Here is a 21,066-nt window from a genome sequence, read left to right as displayed (position 1 = left end):
GCTCCGGGGAGCGATCGCTAGGGGGCGGGTTTCCGACCGCCGAATGTTACAGGGGGGGTCCCGTTTGGACCCCCGACACGCGGAAAGGCGGGGACGTACATGTACACCCATATGCCTGTACGTGCCATTCTGTGGACGTACATATACATGCGGCAGTCTGCAACCGGTTAAACTATACCTTTGACACCGTTAAGATAAATAAGTTAGTTGAGAAACTAGCTTTAAAAAAAAAAAAGATGCATAAGAAAAAAAGTTAATAGTGCTGATCCTAAAAACATTAGTACCAGTAATTGCCTAACATCACATTCCTACTTTTTTTTCTTTTAGGATCCATATAAATCATTTGGCCTACCATCAATTGGTCGTCTTTCTCAGTATCAAGAACCACTGCATTTGCCTGGGGTATGTGATATTTATAAAGGCTGTTATTTGTGGGTGTGTTTTCCTTGTTCTAAGTGCAATACATTTGTGCCTTTAGTTAGCTCAGTACTGACCAGGTTTACTCCTTGGAGCAGGCAGGATGCTGCTTATGAAGCACTTTTTATACAGATGATTCTGCTTGCTTTTTATTGCAACTGTAGTTTGTTTAGAAAAGTTATGTGAACCCTTTTGGAATGATATGGATTTCTGCACAAATTGGTCATAAAATGTGATCTAATCTTCATCTAAGTCACATCAATAGACAATCACAGTCTGCTTAACCAATTGCTTACTGGGCACATATACCCCCTTCCTGCCCAGGCAAAATTTCAGCTTTCAGCACTGTCACGCTTTGAATGACAATTACGCGGTCGTGCAACGTGGCTCCCTAACAAAATTGACATCCTTTTTTTCCCACAACTAGAGCTTTCTTTTGGTGGTAGTTGATCACCTCTGTGGTTTTTATTTTTTGCGATATAAACAAAAATAGAGCGACAATTGTGAAAAAAAAACCTGATTTCTTTACTTTTGCTATAATAAATATCCAAGTAAATAATAAAAAAAATCTCAGTTTAGGCCGATACATATTCTACATATTTTTGGTAAAAAAAAAAAAAAATCGCAATAAGTGTATAGCGATTGGTTTGCGCAAAAGTTATAGCGCCTACCAAAAAGCGGATATAATTATGACATTTTTTTTTAATTATTTTTTTTTTTACTAGTAATGGTGGTGATTTGCGATTTTTGTCACAAATGTTATATTACGGCGGACACATCGGACACTTTTGACCCATTTTTGGGACCATTCATATTTATACAGCTATAAATATGCGCTGATTACTGTATAAATGTGACTGGCATGGAAGGTGTTAACACTAGGGGGCGAGGAAGGGGTTAATGTGTGCCCTTCAAAGTGTTTCCAACAGTGGGGGAAGAGGAGTGACTGGGGGAGGTGACCGATGGTTGTCCCTATATACAAGGGACACACCATCAGTCTCCTCTCCTTGACAGGACGTGGATCTCTGTGTTTACACACAGAGATCCATGTCCCTGTCTCTGTGACTGTCGATCGCGGGTGCCCGGCACCTGAGTGACGCGGCATGCATGTGTGCCCGCCGGCGGCGCTCGCGCGCCCCCCAGTGGCTGGAGGCCGTATATAGACCTTCCAGCAATTAAGATCCACATTGCGTCCGTAAAAAGTCGTCGGGCCGGCGAAAAGTGGCTAAACTAATAACACACACAAAATTTAATGTTACCATGTTTTTATTGAACACACCATGTAAACATTCACAGTGCAGGTGAAAAAAGTATATGAACCCCTAGACTAATGACATCTCCAAGAGCTAATTGGACTCCTGTTGGCTGACACCTCACTTCAATCGATGAGATGGGAGCTGTTGGTTACAGCTGCTCTGCCCTATAAAAAACACACCTCAGTTCTGGGTTTGCTTTTCACAAGAAGCATTGCCTGATGTGAATGATGCCTCACACAAAAGAGCTCTCAGAAGACCTACTATTACGAATTGTTGACTTGCATAAAGCTGGAAAGGGTTATAAAAGTCTTGCTGTTCATCAGTCCACAGTAAGACAGATTGTCTATAAATGGAGAAAGTTCAGCACTGCTGCTACTTTCCCTAGGAGTGGCCGTCCTGTAAAGATGACTGCAAGAGCACAGTGCAGACTGCTCAATGAGGTGAAGAAGAATCCTAGAATGTCAGCTAAAGACTTACAAAAGTCTCTGGCATATGCTAACATCCCTGTTAGCGAATCTACGATACGTAAAACACTAAACAAGAATGGATTTCACGGGAGGATACCACAGAGAAATCCACTGCTGTCCAAAAAAAAACATTGCTGCACATTTACAGTTTGCACAAGAGCACCTGGATGTTCCACAGCAGTACTGGCAAAATATTCTGTGGGCAGATGAAACCAAAGTTGAGTTGTTTGGAAGAAACACACAACACTATGTGTGGAGAAAAAGAGGCATCACACACCAGAGGCGATTTAGTTTGCATGTGCAGCGCTATATAAGTTTTTCACTCGCTCACTCACATCAAAACCTCATCCCAACTGTTAAGTATGGTGGTGGGGGCATCATGGTTTAGTTCTGCTTTGCTGCATCAGAGCATGGACGGATTGCTATCATTAAAGGACAAATGTATTCCCAAGTTTATCAAGACATTATGCAGGAGAACTTAAGGCCATCTGTCCACCAGCTGAAGCTCAATAGAAGATGGGTGTTGCAACAGGACAACGACCCAAAACATAGATGTAAATCAACAACAGAATAACTTAAACAAAAGAAAATATGCCTTCTGGAGTGGCCCAGTCAGAGTCCTGACCTCAACCCGATTGAGATGTTGTGGCATGACCTCAAGAAAGCGATCCACACCAGACTTCCCAAGAATATTGCTGAACTGAAACAGTTCTTTAAGAGGAATGGTCAATAATTACTCCTGCCTGTTAAGCACATCTGATCTGCAACTACAGGAACTGTTTGGTTGAAGTTATTGCTGCCAAAGTAGGTTCAACCAGATATTAAATCCAAGGGTTCACATACTTTTCCTACCTGCACTGTGAATGTTTACATGGTGTGTTCAATTAAAACATGGTAACATTTAATTCTTTGTGTGTTATTAGTTTAAGCAGACTGTGATTGTCTATTGTTGTGACTTAGATGAAAATCAGATCAAATTTTATGACCAATTTGTGCAGAAATCCATATCATTCCAAAAGGGTTCACATACTTTTTATTGCAACTGTATTTGACAATGTTCTGCTACATAAAAAAAGAACATAAATGTGTCCTTTTTCTGTGTAATAAATGTACAATTGTGGTGTTGCTGTGTGTGCCTCTGCTTGCACACTGACAAGGCTATACCATCTGTGTGTGCTATTGCTCAAACTGATTACTTGCGTGGAAAAAAAATGAAAGAATTCAAAATTTAAGGATGCTATTGAATATGTGATTTATTTCACTTCTTAAAATTATTTTTCCCATATTCTTTCTAATGGGACCTGACCCTTTCATAGCTCAAAGACTTCATGCTGTGTTCAAAGCCTGCAAGCAGAACACAAATTGTAAGGGCTTAACAGGCATTATGTCTTGCTAAATATTAGAAAAGAAAACATACATTAGAGGTTGTGCTTAAACATCACTGGTGAGCATCAAGCAACAATTCATTGAATTAAAATGTGCATTAATTATCCCCCCCCCCCCCCCTCTATATCTTCTACATTTTAATAGCTAACACAATGTCAAACATTTTGCCCTTGCAAGTTTTTGCAATTTACAGTTTTCAGATGTGAGACCTGTTGAAAGTACAAGTGATAATGGACAAAACCTTACCCCCTATGGTCAATGCCCCACCAAATCTTTCTTCAATTAATGCTGCAGCAGGAGTTTTGTGTAAAAACATTTGTGCTTGCAAGTGATCTGTACAAAAAAAGCAAAAAAATAAAAGCAACAAAAAAAAGAGAAATTAAAATGCCTTAAATACTATGTTCTTGTATGAATGCAGCATGTCATCCACTAAATGGACCTGGGGATGGAAGAAGTGATTGGGTGCAGAGGAGTGCACGCTAAGCTTTGTCTATCATTATTGCTAGGAGCAATCAAATTGATGCCAGCAGGACAGTAGACGTGTTGACAGCTGTAATTATGTATCTCCATGGTGATCACTTTTGGCCTGTCATGGAGGCCCACTAGTCCCCTCCCTTGCAAGCATTTAATCAGATTGGGCTGTCACTTGTCAGGTAGACATGGCGGGCTGGGAGTTGTATTAAGGGAGAGGTGAATTGAAAATGAAGGGTGGGAAATGCCTAAATTCTTCACATGGTATATTCCTATACAAGCAAAATGCACTTTAATTATTTATGCCAGAGGCTGTGGTGAGAACATTGCCTGTAGTGCTAATGCCCCATTTCATATTGTGTGTTGGTGTTCTGTGAACATTAAAATAGATACACTGAGTCAGCAGCATCTTTTTTTGTCTAATCATGGAATTAATTGCAAGCCAGTTAATTATGTGTTCACAGGGTTCTTTCCTTAAGACTGAGTTTTCAATTAACTATGTTTTTAATGATTTAATAAGAATGGTTATGCCAGAAGTGCACACATGCTCATGCTGTAGAAGTTCCATTTACCACTTATAATTAACATAAATTGTCAATAAATGTATGTATAGGCCATTACATCATTATAGAATATATGTGGTAGTTAAAGCGGCATTAAACCCAAAAACCAACTTTTATTATGTTGCTTCTTACCAATTCGTAGATGTTTTGGCTTTATTATTTTTTGTTTTTAGGCTTGATTGCCTTAATTTTCACTTGATCTAGTCAGTAAGTCTGTTTTGCTACAGAACCAACTATTCAACAGATGTAGCAGTTAGAGGATTGCGACCATTGACATGGATGTTTACATTGATCAGCCTTTATTTATGTAAAACTGTTATCCCAAAAGGAACAAAGCTATTGCTTTAACTATTGATAAATCGTTAGCTGGAGTTTGGCTTCAATTTGTTAAGTGCACTCGCAGATTTAGAAACACTAACACTCCCATCCCCAAGACTGACAATGCTGCTGTCCAAAGGTGTCTATGTGCCCCTTCATCTTGAATAGGGTACTGTAATACAGGTGTAATTAGAAAATAAAGCTGCACCAGAAAACTCTTAAATGATGAAATGCATTCATAAAATTAATTTCTGATGTTAAGGCAAGTCCATAGAATGCAAAATGTAAGTATGTAATTCCAAATTGCAGTAAAGTTCATACAGGTGCAGAATCCTGGAAGCACACACCACCAAAAGTGACAGATATTTCAACACTGAAGTGACACCCTTCACCAAGATGCAATGCCTCTTACCAGAGGGAAAGCTTGATATGCAGTCGACTATAACCCAGCCGCGACCTTTATGGACTCACAGAAATGCAGGGGAGACAGGTTCCAGAGGAAAACTCCAGGCACAATCTCAGGCTCATCCGGACATATAGATGGAAATAGGATGCACCATAGCGTAATTCCGTATACAATTTATATTTATTTAAAACGTAGACAAACATAGATAAAAACAAGCAGCATGTAAAACGAAAGTGCCGGCCGGCAACTATTGGAGCCCTTCCTCCTTTGCATGGTGACGTCACTGCACGTCCTCCCAGACGCGTTTCATCATAAGTCAGACATTCTCAATGGGATGACTAGGATTTACTGTTTTACATGCTGCTTGTTTTTATTTACGTTTTGTAAGTACACTTACATTTTAAATAAATATACATTTTATACCAAATTATGCTATGGTGCATCCTATTTCCATCTATATGTCCGGATGAGCCTGAGATTGTGCCTGGAGTTTGCCTCGGGAACCTGTCTCCCCCTGCAGTCCATAAAGGCCGTGTCTGGGTTATAGCCGACTGCATATCAAGCTTGCCCTCTGGTAAGCGGCCTTGCATCTTGGTGAAGGGTGTCACTTTAGTGTTGAAATATCTGTCACTTTTGGTGGTGTGTGCTTCCAGGATCCTGCACCTGTATGAACTTTACTGCAATTTGGAATTACATACTTACATTTTGCATTCTATGGACTTGCCTTAAAATCAGAAATTAATTTCCTGAATGTATTTTGTTTTTTAATACAAACACTTTTATTGGGGGGAAAAGAAAAAGTAAGCACATACAAAGGACAGTATCATACAGACACCAACATAGAACAGGTAACTAATCGCTAATACAGAGATCAAACCTAACACCCTACAGACTTAACCAGGTTTACAGACACTGAAGATATCATGAAGAGTAGGTCAATTAGGGCAGTCAGTTATCATAGGATGGGTATAAGAGGCCCCGCCACAGAAACAGGATACCTCGGCACATAGAAACCTGTCTTGCTATAACATAAAACACAAAATAAAAACAAGAAAAAATAACTAAACACATAAGTAACATAATAAGTAGTAAAAGGCAGAACAAAAAAGCAGGATGCGTGGGACCTCCAACTCATTTAGTAGCCTAATAGTGAATTCAAAGGGAAGAGGCAGGCAAAAAAGAAAAAAGGGCCCAACCTGTAAGCCAGTATTTAAGGAGGCCAGGAGTTCCACTTCAGGTCATACACCTGCATAGTATCCATGATGGTAAGATAAATCTTTTTCATGACCTGAATAGCTGCCATACGCCTGAGTACCTGATCCCAGGGGTGCACCACAACAGAGCGATGGACCACTGGACTGCGCTAAAAAGAGTATGCACTAGCCTCTGTTCAGGGGGAGTGGAGCCAGGAATAGCAGCAAAAAACAAGCACATCTGATACGTTGGAACCATATTAGCCCCCGTAATAGCAACCACCTTATCGTGACCCTCTGCCAGAGCTCTCTCAGGGCCGCACAGCTCCAAAAAATATGAAAATGAGTGTCCTTCTCAAGGCACCCCCTAAAGCAGAGCTCAGAAACCGAAGGGAAACATGTATTTAGTTTGGCAGGGGTAGAATACCATCTGGCACGGCCGGTACAAGGCAGGGGCGGGAGGGGCCAGTGCCCTGGGCTGAGTTTGGGAGGGGGCGCAAAACACTAGAGCATCATGCTTTGTCTCAGCCTCTGCCTTTGGTGATTCTTTCCAAAAGCACTGCTGAGAATGTGCTCTTACCTGCTGCAGGCTTCCCCAGAAAGAACACTCTCCTGGGCACACGTTTTCCTGACAGGCTGGGCGGTTGGCTCGGGACAGTGAGAGCTCCAGACAGGTGGGTAGAGCAGACAGCACAGCAGTACACTGCAGCCCCGATCATCACTGCCCAGCAGACATCAGAGATTTTCTCTCTCCTCGCACAGACTTAAGATAAGGGGAGACAGATAACAGACTTTTTTCTCCTCCTGTGAGTCCCGACCAGTTCTGCAATCCACACTATGCAATGCTGTGCTTTAAACCTGTGTTGACCCTTGCAGTGAAAGTGAAAGTTAACTGTTTATGAATAGGTTAGAAATATACTGGGACTTTTCAGGCTGTACATGGATTTATTGCACACACACTGTATCCTAATGAAAATCATGCATTTTAATAAAATAAAGTGTGTACAGTATGTGGAATACATCTATGTAGCAACTGAAAGTTTCCAGTATATTTCTAACCTATTAAGACCACAAACAGCAAGTGATGGAATGCAGCCAAACTCCAGCAAAGTAAAAAAGTCCACCCTGCAGTGCTGGAGGAAACCTTGTATTTGCTCCAGCCAGCTGCAGCGCTCTCCCCCTTCACTCAAAGCCTCAGAGTCATCATATCATGTATTAAAAAAAAATGGCAGATCATTTTTTTTTGTGTGTTATTTTTTGTGTTATTTTAAATGAGCTATGCAACCTATCAATTGCAGCCTCACTGTGCCATCAAAAGCAGCCACTGTGCCAACACACGCAGCCACTGTGCCCATCAAAAGAAGCCACTGTGCCAACACACGCAGCCACTGTGCCCATCAAAAGCAGCCACTGTGCCATCAAAAGTAGCCACTGTGCCAACACACGCAGCCACTGTGCCCATCAAAAGCAGCCACTGTGCCCATCAAAAGCAGCCACTGTGCCATCACACGCAGCAACTGTGCCCATCAAAAGCAGCCACTGTGCCATCAAAAGCAGCCACTGTGCCATCAAAAGCAGCCACTGTGCCCATCAAAAGCAGCCACTGTGCCCATCAAAAGCAGCCACTGTGCCATCAAAAGCAGCCACTGTGCCAACACACGCAGCCACTGTGCCCATCAAAAGCAGCCACTGTGCCAACACACGCAGCCACTGTGCCCATCAAAAGCAGCCACTGTGCCAACACACGCAGCCACTGTGCCATCAAACGCAGCCACTGAGCCCATCACACGCAGAAACTGTGCCCATCACACGCAGCCACTGTGCTATCAATTGTCACCACTGTGCCCATCAAACGCAGCCACTGTGCCATCAAACACAGCCACTGTGCCATCAAACACAGCCACTGTAACCATCAATTGCTGCCAGTGTACCCCAGAAATTGCTGCCAGTGTGTGCCCATCAATTGCCGCCAGTGTGCCCCATCAATTGCCGCCAGTGTGCTGCCAGTTTTCCCCATCAATTGCCGCCAGTGTGCTGCCAGTTTGCCCCATCAATTGCTGCCAGTGTGCCCATCAATTGCCGCCAGTGTGCTGCCAGTTTGCCCCACCAATTGCCGCCAGTGTGCCCCATCAATTGCCACCAGTGTGCTGCCAGTTTGCCCCATCAAATGCCACCAGTGTGCCCCCCCCGCCCGGCACTTACCTGTCTTGGTCAAATCTATCGCTTCAGCCAATCAGGTGACCTGTAACCAGACCTGGTGCACCTGATTGCCTGAGAGGTGGGTCAGTGTTAGAGAAGCGATTCCCTAACACAACACTACGTAAGCAGAGAACGCTCAGCAGTGCGCCGGCTGCTTAACAATTTGGAAGCCTATTAGAGCCCACAGGCTCTAATTAGAAAGCCTATTAGAGCCCAGGGCTGGACTGGGACAAAAATTTGGCCCTGGACTTCATCCAGACTGGCCCACTTTGACAGGTCTCTCCCACAGCGGCTGGACAACTCCCGCACCCCCCTGGCCACCCGCACCCCCTCTCCCCCTTTACTAGCCACTAGCTGTTTTACTTTATTAGAGTAGAACGGCTGGTACTGGTACTCTTATAGGCAGTACCAGTGGGGAAGCTAGACATTATTTCACCCGGGGCAAGGAATCAGTTTGGTGCCCCCCCTTATAGGACAAGAATAGGCAGAAGTGAGAAACTCCCAGGCCATAGCTGTTGAGTCAGCTGTCTGTCCCCTGCCCCTATGCTCCTCTGTCTTCCCCCCTGCTCCTCTGGTCCTCCCCCTGCTTCTTTGTTCCCCCCAAGTGAGCGCTGTGGGTAGGGAGAGGAGTTGAGCGATGAGGGAAGGGAGAGACAGAGGAGGGCGGCGGTCAGCTGTCACTGAAGCTGGCCCACTAAGCCATTGGCCCACCGGGAAACTCCCTGTAGTCCCAATACCCAGTCCATCCCTGTTAGAGCCTATGGATCTAATCAGGCACTTCCAAATACACCCCTACCGCTGTAATTCAGATGCCTGGCGCTCGACAAGGGGCCGGACACCTGAAAAGTGGGCGGCATCAGCGACAATAGATAGATTCATGAATCTAACTATTGTTGATTGACAGGTGCAGGAGAGCGGGGGCAGTGCATCACAGTGTCTGTGGCTTTCAAAGTCCCACTCAAGGGGGAACAGTCCTTTGTTCTATTGCTTTAAGTATATTCTTGTTTTAAAACAACATTGATTCTTTCTTAAAAATGGGGGGGGGGGCGCAGTTTGCCATCTTCGCCCTGGGCACCAAATGGGCTTGTACCAGCACTGCCATCTGGTGTGTAACTTCACCACTGTTTCCTTCACAGCAACTGACCTAGTGCATTTGTGTATGTTGGTGATCCTAGTGGCCCACTCCTCGGGAGTAGCAGTCACCCCCCGTCTCCCGTTCCCAACTCAACACCGCCGAGGACTTCTCTGGGAGGCCGAGACCACTCAGATAGCTATACAAACGGGAATTGCCACCCCTATCTCTGGAAGAAGGGCCGCACATACCCTCGAACACAGAGACAGGACCAACCGAAGCCTCAGGGTATTCAGAGTAAAAAAAATGCCAAATGTGTAAATATTTGAAAAATTCTGACCTAGGGAGGGAGTAGGTAGATTATAAATAAAGGAATGAGTGAATAACTCCATCTTTTTTTAATGAGTCAAGGGTCACCAAGTTCCCAGAAGTCCAGAGGGTAAAAGCCCTTTGGGTCGGGGAAAGCTGCCGGGAAAGAAGGGTCACCCAAAAAGGAGGCAAATTTAGGGGAGGGGGGAGAGAGCGATAACTTCGTTTTATATAACGACCAAAGATAAAATGAGTGGCCCACTACCATATTTAAAGAAGATATATCCTTGAGACGGATCTTCCTGGACCACAACAGCCCCGGGAGGTAATACGGGACTATAGAGACATGTTCAAAATGAAACCAGGGAATATCTCTCTGGGAGGTGTGCCATTGTGCAGTTTGTAAAAGCTTGGCAGATATATATTATATAATATAGCCAGAGGTTCGGGAGGCCTAGACTGCCCGAGGCTCTAGGCCTGTAGACCAATAGCTTACCCAGGGGTTTTTTATTGCCCCAGACAAATTTGTTCACGTCACGTTGTAATAAATCAATTGTTGGGCGCGGCAAATAGTTGGGGAGGGCTCTAATTAAAACAGGAGTTTAGGGAGCACAGACATTTTTACCGCCTGAACTCTACCTAAGAAGGAGATATAAGGGCTCCAAGTATTGAGCAGCTGTCTAATGTGGGAAAAAATAGGGGGGTAGTTGGCCAAAAACATATTGTGGAGCGAAGGGGCTAATTTAATCCGTAAGTATGCTAAAGTCTGTGGTTCGATGACAAAATGAAAATTAGATTGGAGGGAGGCAATGACATTTTGGGGAAAATTTATCGGGAGAGCGGAACCTTTGGCGAGATTAACCCCCAGGCCAGAAATGTCCTGGAAGACTTTTAAAGTGGAAACGAGATTAGGGATGGTGACAATAGGGTCAGTCAAAAATAAGAGGACATCATCCGCATATAAGCTTAATTTAAACTCTCGATCTCCCTTAGAATAACCCTTAATGTTGGGGTTCAGACTAATTGAATGCACCAAAGGTTCTATGGCCAAGGCAAATAAAAGTGGAGACAAGGGGCACCCTTGTCTCGTTCCCCTACCTAGTTCGAAATAATCTGAATTACAGCCTGGAAGTCTGACCCGGGTGCAAGGGTGATTATAAAGAGCTCTGAAGCCCTGGACAAAGGCCCCAGAAAAAACAAATTTGGCTAGAGTGAGGCAATGTGGCAGGGGAAATGTCCGGAAAAATCTGTAGCTTTACACCGTCTAGCATTACATTTGGGGTATTACGGGAGGCCCTAAGGATTTCTTCATTCACCAAGTAATCCTTTAAGCAGAGGACAACATCTCTGGGGGGCCTATCTTCTGGAGGTTTGGGGCGGAGGGCCCGATGGATCCTATCGCATGCAAAGGCCTCAGGTGGAAAATCGGGGAGCAGTGAGTGGAACAGCTTATGGATGGCAGGAACAAGCTCGGTGACCACCTCCGGGACCCCCCTGACCCTCAAGTTACTTCTTCGGTTCCTGTTATCCAAATCCTCTAAATGGGATTGGAGTTGGGAAACGGAATCGGTGAGGGCCTCGTGATCTCTACAGAGGTCAGAGTAGGCCAGCTGAAGCTCATCATGCTTTGTCTCTAAGAGATCTGTCCTGCCACCCAGGACGGCAATCTCATGCTGCAAAGTGTTTGTAGCCTTGTGGAGCTCCGACTGGAACTTCTCCGCCAGTTTAGTATACATAACCGTGAGGCTATCGTCTAGGTCAGCTTTGGTGAGCTGTAGGTTATACTCACTGCCCACAGACTAATGTGCAGGGGAGGCCGCCGGGCTGTGTGCGTTGGTCTGTGTACGCTGAGACCCAGCGCCATCTTTGGACTTCCCGTCCATCTTCTGGACTCTGAGGAGATAGTGTGTAAGAGTCTTCTGCATCGGTTTTCCGCTACGAGACTTGGCGGACGGCATGCACCGCTCGTTCCCCCGGGGGTGTGTATGAAAATAGGAGCGATTTGTGCGAGAGCTAGCCTTGGGCAAGCCAGATAAGTCCCCGCTGTGTACGGAGCACTCCTCAGATGCGACCGTCCAGTTTTGCGCCACGCATGCGCCCTTTCTGAATGTATTTTATCATTTAGAGTTTTCTGGCGCAGCTTTATTTTCTATGTATATCTTGCTCTGTGGATCGCACACAAGCTACTGCTTTTGATAGTGTAATTTTTTGCATGACCTTCTTTATTGTATTAGCGCAGTTTGTCTTGTTTTTTTCCTTAATACAGGTGTAAAACTGGCCAGATCACCAGGTGAAAACCAGGTAAAAAAGGAAACCTAATGTGGGCTCCACATCTAATGATTGGTAAACTGCAATAGGTTACATTTTTGGCTTTGGGTTTAATGATGCTTTAATGATTCTTAAGCTTGTGTGTATGTCGTATAGGTATATGTGTCAGTAAAGGGACAGGCTCAGCAGAGGGTAAAAGCAGTGGTATGCCATGCATGAAACGGGTACTCCTAAAAACAGGCAAGGCAGTGAACAAACACTCTTTAATGCAGGAGGGTTTTATAGCATGTGTATGCATGATTGAGAGTTAGGGACCTTGGATTGTAAGCTCTTTGAGGACAGGGACTGATGTGAATATACAGCTGTGACCAAAAGTTTTGAGAATTACAAATATTTATTTTCTCAAGGTCTGTTGCCTTAGTTTATTTTTTATGGCAATTTGCATGTACTCCAGAATGTTATCAGGAGTAATCCGATGAATTGCAATTAATTGCAAAGTCCCTTTTTTTTTTTTGTGAAATTTAACCTAGTCCCATAAAAAACAACATTTCCACTGCATTAGTGAAGGTTTCAGGGCGCCCAAGAAAGTCCAGCAATCACCAGGACCGTCTCCTATAGTTGATTCACCTGCGGGATCGGGGCACCACCAGTATAAAGCTTGCTCATAAATGTCAGCAGGCAAGTGTGAAGGCATCTGCACACACAGTGAGGTGAAGGCTTTTGGAGGAAGGCCTGGTGTCAAGAAAGGCAGCAGAGAAGCCACTCCTCTCCAGGAAAAACATCAGGGCAGACTGATGTTCTGCAAGGTACAGGTATTGGACTGCTGAGGACTTGGTAAAGTTATTTTCTTTGAATCCCTATTACTATTGTTTGGTACATCTGGAAAAAACCTTGTAAGGAAAAGAAAAGGTGAGTGCTACCATCAGTCATTTGTCATGCCAACAGTAAAGCATCCAGGATTCATGTGTGGGGTTGCTTCTCGGCCAAGGAAGTATGCTCACTCACAGTTTTGCCTAAGAACACAGCCATTAATAAAGTATATGCCAAAATGATACAATGATGACTGTTGTCAGCCATCAATCAATATAAACAACATCAAACATGGCAGGTAAATATATTATTGTGCTAGGTAAATATACAGTATAAAGTCTCTGAAAAAAAAAATCATATACAGTCCAAATCAAAGCAAAAAAAATAAAAAATCTAAGAGAAAGCGTCCCAAAAATCCAAGACAGTGCTCCAATATTGCTGCTACAGGAAAAAAAGCAGTGCATTTAAGATTTCTTTCTTAAGAATTCCCTCTGTGCTCCAACAAACCATGCAATTGTGCTATGCAACCAGGTGAAATGAACACTCCTTACAATACCCACATATGGGCCAACACAGCATGTAGGAAATCTATCTTGCACACCAGATAATGGTCATACACTAAAGCCTTGTACACCCTATCGGATTTTCATCGGACAAAGCGTAAGACTTTTGGCCAGGAAAACGTGTTTTTTCAGTTCTTTAGCGCCACCCTTTGGGCAACTTCTGCTAATGTTATGTTATGGTTAGCATTGTTTCTAAGCATGTGTGTTTGTACTTTGGTGTTTTGTCTGACGGACTTGTGTACACATGATCGGATAATCTGACAACATACATTTTTTGGCGGACAATTTAAAGCATGCTATCCCAGATTCCCAGATTTTTGGGCAAATAATCCGACAACGATTGTCCGATGGAGCATACCAATAGCCTATCATCATCACAAATTCCGTCGGATAATCTGATCATGCGTACGAGGCTTTAGATTCTCCTTAATGGCATACCATCTGTAATGGGAGCAATGTCACAAAGTTCTGAGGGAAAAAAAGTAGGAAAAAAACTCAATAGTGTGGTATCCAGTTAATGACACAGAATACACCAACCCAACTTAGGAAATGCAGTTACATTTTTATTCATTAAAAATATTCATAAAATCAGTAAACAAAAATTTCCAGCAATATTTCCCGCCGCCTGGCTCTGTCTTCACCCGTATCGCCACCCTCAGACATGGCTTTTTTTTTCATGCTTTTGCCAAATTGGTATCATTAAACTTCTTTCCTAAAAGCGTCCTGGCCCCAGTGTATCCAGTAAGTGATGCACTATTTTGCAATCAGAGCTGATTTGTGCAAAATTATTGCATAGAGCATATAAGCAAGATATATTTGTTTAGGAAAAAGAAACAAAACAATCTTTAGGCTGGGTTCAAACACTGGTACAACATACGCTCCGATTTTGGGAGCACATGACATGTGTAAATCAATGGTTCCCAATGAGAAAAAGGTTCCTGCACTACATTGATTCAACTTCTGGTCCTACTTCAGCCCATTGAATATCGCTGAAGTCTGTTCCTTTTCCTAACCACCCGACTTGTGACAGCCAGCATGTTGATTTACAGCAGCAGTAAAAGGAATTTATCTGGCACTGGGATTCTTTTGATTGGTTAAAGGACAAGTCAGACTATTGCAAAGTCTGAGCAAAATCGTATCTTGTTTATTCAAGTTGGATGAAAGTAGACCGATTGTAGGACTCAGGACAAAGTAGGATGACAGTACAACAGTCGTGTCGTACCAGTGTGAACCCAACCTTAGTATCACTTTAGGTTTGGCACTGAGGCCGTTTACACTTTTGGCACCGAGGCCGTTTACACTTTTGGCACCGAGGCTGTGATTCCTCAACAATAAACACTAATGTGAAGTTGTCAGGTACTTCTGACATAGGGGTACCAACATCTCCTTCAAGTGCAAGCAAAATAGCTAATTTATATCACACACTTTCAAAACTGGCTGGCTGTAACCAACACAATTCCCTAAACAGGGGGAAATCACTGCCCAGCATAGTAGTAGTGGGTTTTCTAGACAGAACTTCACCTTTTAAAAGGCAAGTTCCATTGTATTTTTCTCTCTCCTCTCCCACTTTAATAAATTTTTCTTTAGTTTTTTTTGGCATATGCCAGCTCCCACTTCCGCTTGGATCACCTACAAGATTTGAGCAAAAGTTCACCCAACTATCCCCCCTTCCCGCCTCGAGCCTCCTGGGACATGTCTCGGGTCCCAGAAGGCTTCAAACCCATTCACCAATTTGCAGCATAAATCTGGCTTGGAAGCTGCAGGGAGTTAGAGCTGGCTTTCCACAGTAAACATGGTGGTGCTGAGGACCCGAAGAACTGGCCCAGGTGAGGACAACGTTGGATTCCTGGCCTGGTAAGTCAGCAGCTACAGTATTTGCAGCTGCTGACATTTTAACTTTTTTTCAAACCGACTTAAGTACCTCTTTAGCCATATCCATGACTTGCTTTAGAGTCCCACTAGGTACAGTGGGGGGCATAATTATTAGATCCTCTGCAGATTTTGTTAGTTTGCCCACTTATAAAGAAATTAAGGGTCTATATTTTTATCATAGGTGGATTTTGAATGATAGAATCTGAATATTAACCAAAAATCCAGAAAAAACACATGATACAAATGTTATATATTGAGTTGCAGTTCAGTGAATAAAATAAGTATTTGATCCCCAAGCAAAACATGACTTAGTACTTGATGGAGAAACCCTTCTTGGCAAGCACAATGGTAAGACATTTCTTTTAGTTAGTGTCCAGGTTTGCACACATCTAGATCCTTAAGGTTTTTTTGCTGTCACTTGGCACCTCAAAGTTTCAGCTACTGACATAAATTTGCTACAGGATTAAGGTCTGGGGACTGGCTTGGTCACTCTATGACTTTAATATACTTCTTCTTAAACTACTACCTTGTTGCCTTGGCGATTTATGTTTTGGGTCATTGTCATGCTGAAATACCCATCCATGACTCATCTTCAGTGTTTTGGCTGAGGGAAGAAGGTTCTCATCCAAGATTTTACAATACATGGCCCCATTCATTTTTCCCTCAATGCGGCAAAGTCGGCATGCACCTTTAGCAGAGAAACAGCCCCAAACCGTAATGTTTCCACCTCTGTGTTTGACTGTAGGGGTGGTGTTCTTAGGGTCATATTCAACATTTTACTTCCTCCTAAGACGGTGATTTCCCCCCCTGCAAAAAAAAGGTAGATGTGCAGTCATACCAATGAACATCTACATGATTCAGAGAAGGACTGGGAGACAGTGCTGTGGTAAGATGAGACCAAAATTGAGCTCTTTTGCATTAACTTCACTTGCCGTGTTTGACAGAAGAAAACTGCTGACTATGACCCTTAGAACATCATCTCTACAGTCAAGCATAGAGGTGGGACGGTTTCTCTGCTAAAGGTGCAGGCCGACTTTGCCGCATTGACGGGCCAATGGATTGGGCCATGTATTCTAAAATCTTGTCAGAACCTTCAACGCTCAAGATGGGTCTTACAGCATGACAATTACACAAAACATATCGCCAAGGCAACAAAGGAGAGGACCAAGAAGAAGCACATTAAGGTCATGGAGTGGCCCAATCTGTAGATCTTAATTCTTTAGAAAATTTATGGAGGGAGCTGAAACTTCGAGTTGCCAAGCGACAGCCAAGAAACCTTAAGGATTTAGAGAAGATCTGTAAAAAAGAGTAGACCAAAATCCCTCCTGAGATGTGTGCAAACCTGGTCACCAACTACAAGAAATGTCTTACCTCTGTGCTTGCCAACAAGGGTTTCTCCACCAAGTGCCAAGTCATGTTTTTGCTTGGGCATGAAATACTTATTTTACTCACTGAACTGCAACTTCATTTATAGCATTTGTTTTATGTGTTTTTTATGGATTTGTGGTTGATTCTATCTCTATAATTGTAAATACACCTATGATAAAAATTATAGACCCTTAATTTCTTTGTAAGTGGGCAAACTTACAAAATCTGCAAAGGATCAAATAATTATTTTCCCCACTGTATCTCTAATGGAAGCATAGGATAGTCTTTAGCATTGCTATGTATACAAAGTACAGCCATTTGGTCTAAGCCACATGTGTCAAACACAAGGCCCGCAGGCCGAATCCGGCCCTCCAGGCCATTTCATGTGGCCTTCGCACCTGTCCTGCAGCTGCAGGAGAGCTTCAGCCCTCCTCGGGTCCTCCTCCAGACCCTTACTTTTTGCTTTCAAGCAATGCATCCAGCTTCTTCCCAGCAGCAGCATTAGGAAAGGGGGTGCACTGTGATGTAAGGGAGAGTGGGGAGTTCAACTTCTGATGGTGGGGTGGCTCTTGACATCTAATGAAACTTGGTTACAACCGGCCCTTTTGAGGACAATCATAATGCTGATGCGGCCCACAATGAAGTTGAGTTTGACACCCCTGGTCTAAGCCAAGCTGGCAGGGTCTAAAATGTCTCTACAGAGAGTCCTTCTATGGTAGTTGCACATAATTGCCTGACAGTTTCTAGGTGTATTGCCAGGACAGGCTTAATACATAGTCCTCCCCGGGTCACATTTCAAGAGCTCCTGTAATTTTGGGACACTTGGAAGCTGCATATTACAGTACTTGGCACCACCAGCACCTAATGTTGTGTCTCCCAAAGAAGAGTCTTTTTAAGCTAGAAGGCTGTTCATATCTGGTACTCATGGGTGTTTCACTCACCTCCTTAGGAGCCTGTTTACCCCTTTGATAAATAAGAGCAGTCTTAGTCTTACCTGTTTGTTGTTTTCCCAATTCCAAGGGTTACTGGATCTCGGAGATAGTCCTTGGTAGCAGCAGGTTGCTCCACATAGGACACCAGCTCGTCCTTTTTTATTTGTATATTACATGTTTGTCACTTTAAGGTGCTGCTGTCATCCAAGCACAAAGTTGTATGAAGGGCAGGTTAAACTGGTAGTTGCAATGGTAAGACTGTGCATGACACAGGGACACCCAGAAAGTCCAGCAGGTTTGTCTTGCATGTTCATTCAGCAATGCACAGTTTTAATGCAGAAGGGATTTGTGCAGAAATATACCTGCTCATCTAAACCACTAACTCTATGTATTTAGGTTTCCTAATTAACATAGTGACCCCCTGGATTCCCCAAAATTAACACACAGTGCATGTACAGTACACGTTTAGTGTGCTGTCATCATATTCGACCAGCAACAGGCTCTTTCAGCTGCAAGAACATAACCAATAATTTCTTTATTTTATAGTAACAAAGAGTTTAATTCCTTATTAAAATGTCCATTCATCATTATGACATATAATCATCTTTCTATATGTTGTCATTTTTTATCCTTCTGGTTTCTGGCTGCTATGTAGATTTGAACACCACCATGAATAGGATTGAAAGATTTACTCAGTGACTCAGTGGGATCAAAGAATGTTCAAAAGAGTTATTGACAAATACCCATAGAATCCCTGTGAAGATGTTGACAAATACTTAAAGAATGCCTGTGAAGATATGTACCCTCTGCTCTGCTTTGATCTGCAAGCAGCATTTCATATGACCAATAAGTCCATTTTATAAACTCAAGCGCTTAGTGTATAGTTTTATAATATATATTACGCGTGGGAAGAAAATAACAAGCATGGTTGTACTGATAACCTCATTTGATATGTATTTGTTACAGCTTGTAAAACTGATTTCTGTTGTAACATAGTTGCAAATAATCTGACAGTGTAAAAAAAAAAACAGTAATCACAATCAAGGGTTGTATTACAGGTGGCTATAATTTTACAGCAAGCTGTAAAAAGCTATTTAATTTAGGAATTTACAATGAAATTAGGTGAGCTGTCCCTTGAAATCATGCTAGACGAACAATGACAATAATATATGTCATTCAATAACATCAATGACAAGGTACAGGCAAGTGTGTGTGTGTGTGTGTGTGTATATGTATGTATATATATATATATATATATATATATATATATATATATATATATATATATATAGAGATATATAGATATAGATATATATAGATATATATCTATCTATCTATCTATCTATAGATATCTATCTATCTATCTATCTATCTAGAGATAGAGAGATATATCTAGAGATAGAGAGATATATCTAGAGATAGAGAGATATATCTAGAGATAGAGAGATATATCTAGAGATAGAGAGATATATCTAGAGATAGAGAGATATATCTAGAGATAGAGAGATATATCTAGAGATAGAGAGATATATCTAGAGATAGAGAGATATATCGATAGATGGATATATCTATATATATCTATATATATATTAGGGATGCACCAAAATGGAAATTTCAGAACCGAAACAAAACCGAAATAAAAAAAAAAATTCAGTCCGAAACCGAAAATTACTTTTCTTTGTTTTCCCCCTATTTCAATTTTTTTTCAATAATTGTATGTATTACATGATGGGCACAGTGGCTGCGTTTGATGGGCACAGTGGCTGCGTTTGATGGGCACAGTGGCGACGTGTGTTGGCACAGTGGCTGCATGTGATGGCACAGTGGCTGCATGTGATGGCACAGTGGCTGCGTTTGATGGCACAGTGGCTGCGTTTGATGGCACAGTGGCTGAGTTTGATGGGCACATTGGCGACGTGTGTTGGCACAGTGGCTGCGTTTGATGGGCAAAGTGGCGACGTGTGTTGGCACAGTGGCTGCATGTGTTGGCACAGTGGCTGCATGTGTTGGCACAGTGGCTGCATGTGATGGCACAGTGGCTGCATGTGATGGCACAGTGGCTGCATGTGATGGCACAGTGGCTGCATGTGATGGCACAGTGGCTGCATGTGATGGCACAGTGGCTGCATGTGATGGCACAGTGGCGACGTGTTGGCACAGTGGCTGCATGTGATGGCACAGTGGCTTCGTTTGATGGGCACAGTGGCGACGTGTGATGGCACAGTGGCTGCGTGTGATGGCACAGTGGCTGCGTGTGATGGCACAGTGGCTGCATGTGATGGCAGCCTGCCAGCCTGCCACAGTGTGCCTTAGCGACACGCAGACCTTTTTTATATACACTCGCTGGCCACTTTATTAGTTACACCTTACTAGTACCAGGTTGGACCCCTTTTGCCTTCAGAACTGCCTTAATTATTTGTGGCATAGGTTCAACAAGGTGCTGGAAACATTCCTCAGAGATTTTGGTCCAAATTGGCATGATGCAGTTGCTGCAGATTTGTCGGCTGCACATCCATAATGCAAGTCTCCTGTTCCACCACATCCCAGAGATGCTCTATTGGATTGATATCTGGTGACACTGGAGGCCATTGGAGTACAGTGAATTCATTGTCATGTTCAAGAAACCCGTTCAAGATGATTGGGTTTTGTGACATGGTGCATTATCCTGATGGATGTAGCTATCGGAAAATAGATACACTAAGGAGCCCAAAGTGTGTCAAGAAAATATCCCCTACACCATTATACCACCACCACCAGCCTGAACCGTTGATACAAGGTGGATGGATCCATGCTTTTATATTGTTTACACCAAAATTCTGACCTTACCATCTGAATGTTGCAGCTGAAATCGAGACTGCTCAGACCAGGCAACATTTTTCCAATCTTCTATTGTCCATTTTTGGTGAGCCTGTGTGAATTGTAGCCTCAGTTTCCTGTTGGCTGACAGGAGCAGCACCCAATGTAGTCTTCTGCAGTAGCCCATCTGCTTTAAGGTTTGATGTGTTGTGCATTCAGAGATGGTATTCTGCATACCTTGGTTGTAACAAAAACCCATTCTCCTCTGACCTAACAAGGCATTTTTGTCCACACAACTTCCGCTCAATGGATATTTTCTATTTTTTTGACCATTCTCTGTAAATCCCTGTGGATTAGCAGTTTATGAAATAGGCCAGCTTGTCTGGCACCAGCAACTAGG

General features: G+C 43.1%; 1 protein-coding gene across 1 annotated transcript in view; it reads left to right on the top strand.

The window, feature by feature from the left end:
* The window catches only part of PCCA (propionyl-CoA carboxylase subunit alpha), a 935,313-nt gene that overhangs the window by 419,334 nt on the left and 494,913 nt on the right, over positions 1-21,066 (top strand). Inside the window, exon 14 of the mRNA XM_040336164.1 lies at positions 328-402. Within this exon, the coding sequence (XP_040192098.1) occupies positions 328-402 (75 nt within the window). The remainder of the gene's footprint in view (positions 1-327; positions 403-21,066) is intronic.

The sequence above is a fragment of the Rana temporaria genome, chromosome 2 (genome assembly GCF_905171775.1).
Source record: "Rana temporaria chromosome 2, aRanTem1.1, whole genome shotgun sequence".
In the NCBI taxonomy this organism is placed as follows: Eukaryota; Metazoa; Chordata; class Amphibia; order Anura; family Ranidae; genus Rana; species Rana temporaria.
Note: the sequence above shows the minus strand (reverse complement) of the source record. Positions and strands in the feature narration are given on the sequence as shown.